Here is a 3,262-nt window from a genome sequence, read left to right as displayed (position 1 = left end):
AAAAAAAGCGAAAGTCACACCTGGGAAATAGAGCAGCTGGTGGGTAGATGGGTTCGTTTCGACGCCTAGAATTGGGATTCTCTTGACCAAGGAGCAAGGAAGCGGTCCTCTTCATCTGATGTGCTCAGAGTCTCTTGTCAAGGTGAGCACAATTCTTTATGTAGAATGTTTTGCGTTTAAGAAGATGATCACCTCACATATCATTCATTTTAAGTTTAATTGGATGCCCGTATGACCATGAACTGAGAGGGTTTAACATACATTAGCTCTACTCAATCACAATAATTGTTACGAGACAAAAATATTCGTTTGTGTATCCACGGCGAAACGAAGATGGCGTGGTTCAACGCCCAGCAAGCCAGCAATGTCGACAGAGCGAGTGTCGATGTGCTACCTAAAAGAAACATATAAAGAATACGAGAACGTGAAGGTTAAGCAGCTTCCAGAGGTGGATGACTTTGGAGCGTTGCGCGAAGGTGGGTCTCCCAACCTGTTTACCAAGCAGCACATCGGCCTCGTGTTGCAGTATGCGGCGGTCGGAATAGTCTACGGTTTCCTTCAACACTTCGTCCTCGTGGGGTTCCACATACTGTTGCATTGATTTTATCGGATCGATCGCACGGACGCCTGCGCCCGTGCTAGGGTGAGTTGAGGTGAGTTTTTCTGGAGGAGTAAAATCACAAATGAGGTCTATCCTTCTACACTGTGCTGTGTGTGGTCCGTGGCCTGCTCGAGCCGACTTCGTTGTGTTGTTGTGTACTCAATCTTCGTATTGTGAAAAGCGTATCTTCAGCTTGCTAAAGATGCCCATATATTTACCATCAACGATATATCCATTTATGCAGGAGTACCTCAGTTCCAGTGGAACGCAGGTGGTTACCGCTAGCACTTTGGTAGTACTTCCATGGAGCTTTAAGGTGCTTTACGGTGTTCTCTCTGATTGCATCCCATTATGTAGTTACATGACATCGACCATACAAGATCATCGGGTGGACAATCTGTGTTGCAATGCTCCTTGCAATGGGGTGTAGTCGCGTTGGGGATCCATACTTCCTGGACCCGTCCGATCGATACATTTTACCCAGCGACTACACACCCGATTATTGGATTGAGATTGAACCGTGAGCTGCCTCAGGAGACAGTATATACGTTGTTCTTATGATGTTTGCTGTCTTTGGGTATGTTCTGTCGGATGTGTGTGCCGATGGCGTCGTGGTAGAGCTGGTTCAACGAGAGCCTGTAGAAGAACGAGGCCAGTGCAGTCTACCATCTACGCCACACGAGCCTTCGCGGCCACAATCGGTCAGATTTTGGTAGGTGTTGCGTTTAATGGAAATGAATACGGAGGCGCATTTGACTTCTCGCTCGCGTTCCCGCAGCGTATGCTGGTGCTTGCAGCTTGTACGGCTCCAATTATCCCCGTCGCGTGGTTCTACATTGAGGAATCCCTTAAACTTCCGGTGACATGTTTGAAGTGTGTAAACGACCTGTGGTACGCGATGAGGGCGCGTGCTGTATACCAAATTGTGCTCTACACTTTCTTCAGCAGTATATTTGCGAACTTCTCGTATACTGCTGGCTCTCCAATACAATTGTACATGGTGAGGGTCACTCCAATCAACAACACTATCAGTGATGTCATTGGAAATGCTGTAGTCGTGGGAGGTATCGTTATTACGGGAAGCATGGTCTTAACTGGAACTGGCGCACAATGACTGTGCTAACAGGAGCATTGGTAATTGTTGTTGGTGTTGCCTGTACCTTCATTACGGCGTGGGATGTCTTCTGATCTTAATGGTTCTGGTTGAGATTACCAATTGCTTTGAATGTTCCAGCCGGCATCAACTTTCTTATCGGTGCCTTTGTGACTGTAGAGCTGATAGGCGAAGGACACGAAGGCGCCATGTACGGCTTACTGGCGATCGTGGCAATTCTCTCTTCTCCATTTGCAGCCACGCTAACCAAAGTCGTTGATAATTGGCTGTGGGGCTTGAGCAATGAGCGAGTGCAAGTCGATGACTACACGGTACGTCGCGACGTCACGGAGGCAGTGCTGCTCATGTATGGAATGAGTGTAGTGTCGTGGCTCTTTCTCTTCCTGCTACCAAGGCAGATGGAGACACAGGATTTGAAACATGACGGTGGATCGAGCACGTTGTTTGGTATGCTCACTGTCGGATATCTTTTTGTGGCGTTGATCTGGTCGATCACGACGAACATTATGGGGATTTTTGCAACCACGAATTTCCTCTTGGTCGCTGGAGAGAATGGATGTTAATTTGGGGCCTTTTTTACGGCTCGTGCTCGAAGTACAATTGCTTAAAGGTTAAGAAATAAATGTTGAGATGGCGTGTTGTTATGATGGTTTTGGTCTTGAAGTTGTTCGTCAAATGGGGGTTGCGCTATGATGTTGTTCTAAGCACAATGCATACTTCGAAGATACCCGCACGACTATGAGACGATGCAGGATTTTTTTCAAACGGACGATTTTCGATTTCTATTTATTGTTCTTTGTTGTTTTGGGTGAATCAAACCAAAAAAAAAGTTAGAAATGTTATTACTCATATGGCATCTAGCCCGGGGGCGGTGCTCGCGCTCGAAGACCACGGTATTGGCCCCTTGGAAGCCCGGTATATCGTCGACGACACCAGAATTGGGTTTCGGTAGTGTAGTCAGCACGATGCTACTGCTCAGATCAGCCTTTATATCTCTTTAGTGTTTCGTGGTGGATCTTCTATTGGTTTAAAAACATTTCAGCCAGAAAATTCTTGACAAAAAGCGTTTTTTTTTCGCGTTAGTTTGTTTAAACGTACCAATCCAAATCGATTTCACGTGTTAGAGCAACAGATGCCTGTCAGACAGGCCTCCCCACTTGAGTATATAATTATAAATACATTATCATATTTACAATGGAATTATTATTCACCTATATTTTAGCATATTCTTGCCATTTATGAAAAATTATAGTATCACTCTCTACCAATCATAACGGTCTGGCTGAGAATTCGCGGGTCTCGCGAACGTGTTGCTAGCTTCACACTTCTCTCACTTACGTATTTGCTCTATTCAGCACTCTATTAAAGCCTTTTAACTCCAACAACGTCCATCATGAAGTTTTCAAACAAGGATCTCCATTCTTTGCTCTTCATTGAGCTCGCACCTAACCAGGCCTGCCGCAACACCTGTCAAAAGGTATACAAGAGCGGTAATGGCTATACTAATCAAGTCCATCACCTCCTGAAGCGTCATCCTGACTACCAAG

General features: G+C 45.7%; 1 protein-coding gene across 1 annotated transcript; it reads left to right on the top strand.

Annotated features, from left to right (window-relative positions):
• Nucleotides 1-364: 364 nt before the first annotated feature.
• Nucleotides 365-2,278, top strand: PPTG_08691 (hypothetical protein; the record flags this gene model as incomplete). The annotated part of the gene is made up of 2 exons (XM_008902813.1): nucleotides 365-476; nucleotides 1,836-2,278. The coding sequence occupies 2 exons, from the start codon at nucleotides 365-367 to the stop codon at nucleotides 2,276-2,278; spliced, it is 555 nt and encodes a 184-aa protein (XP_008901061.1).
• Between the last annotated feature and the right edge of the window lie 984 nt (nucleotides 2,279-3,262).

This window comes from Phytophthora parasitica (assembly GCF_000247585.1).
Source record: "Phytophthora parasitica INRA-310 unplaced genomic scaffold supercont2.14, whole genome shotgun sequence".
NCBI classification, from domain to species: Eukaryota; Oomycota; class Peronosporomycetes; order Peronosporales; family Peronosporaceae; genus Phytophthora; species Phytophthora nicotianae.
Note: the sequence above shows the minus strand (reverse complement) of the source record. Positions and strands in the feature narration are given on the sequence as shown.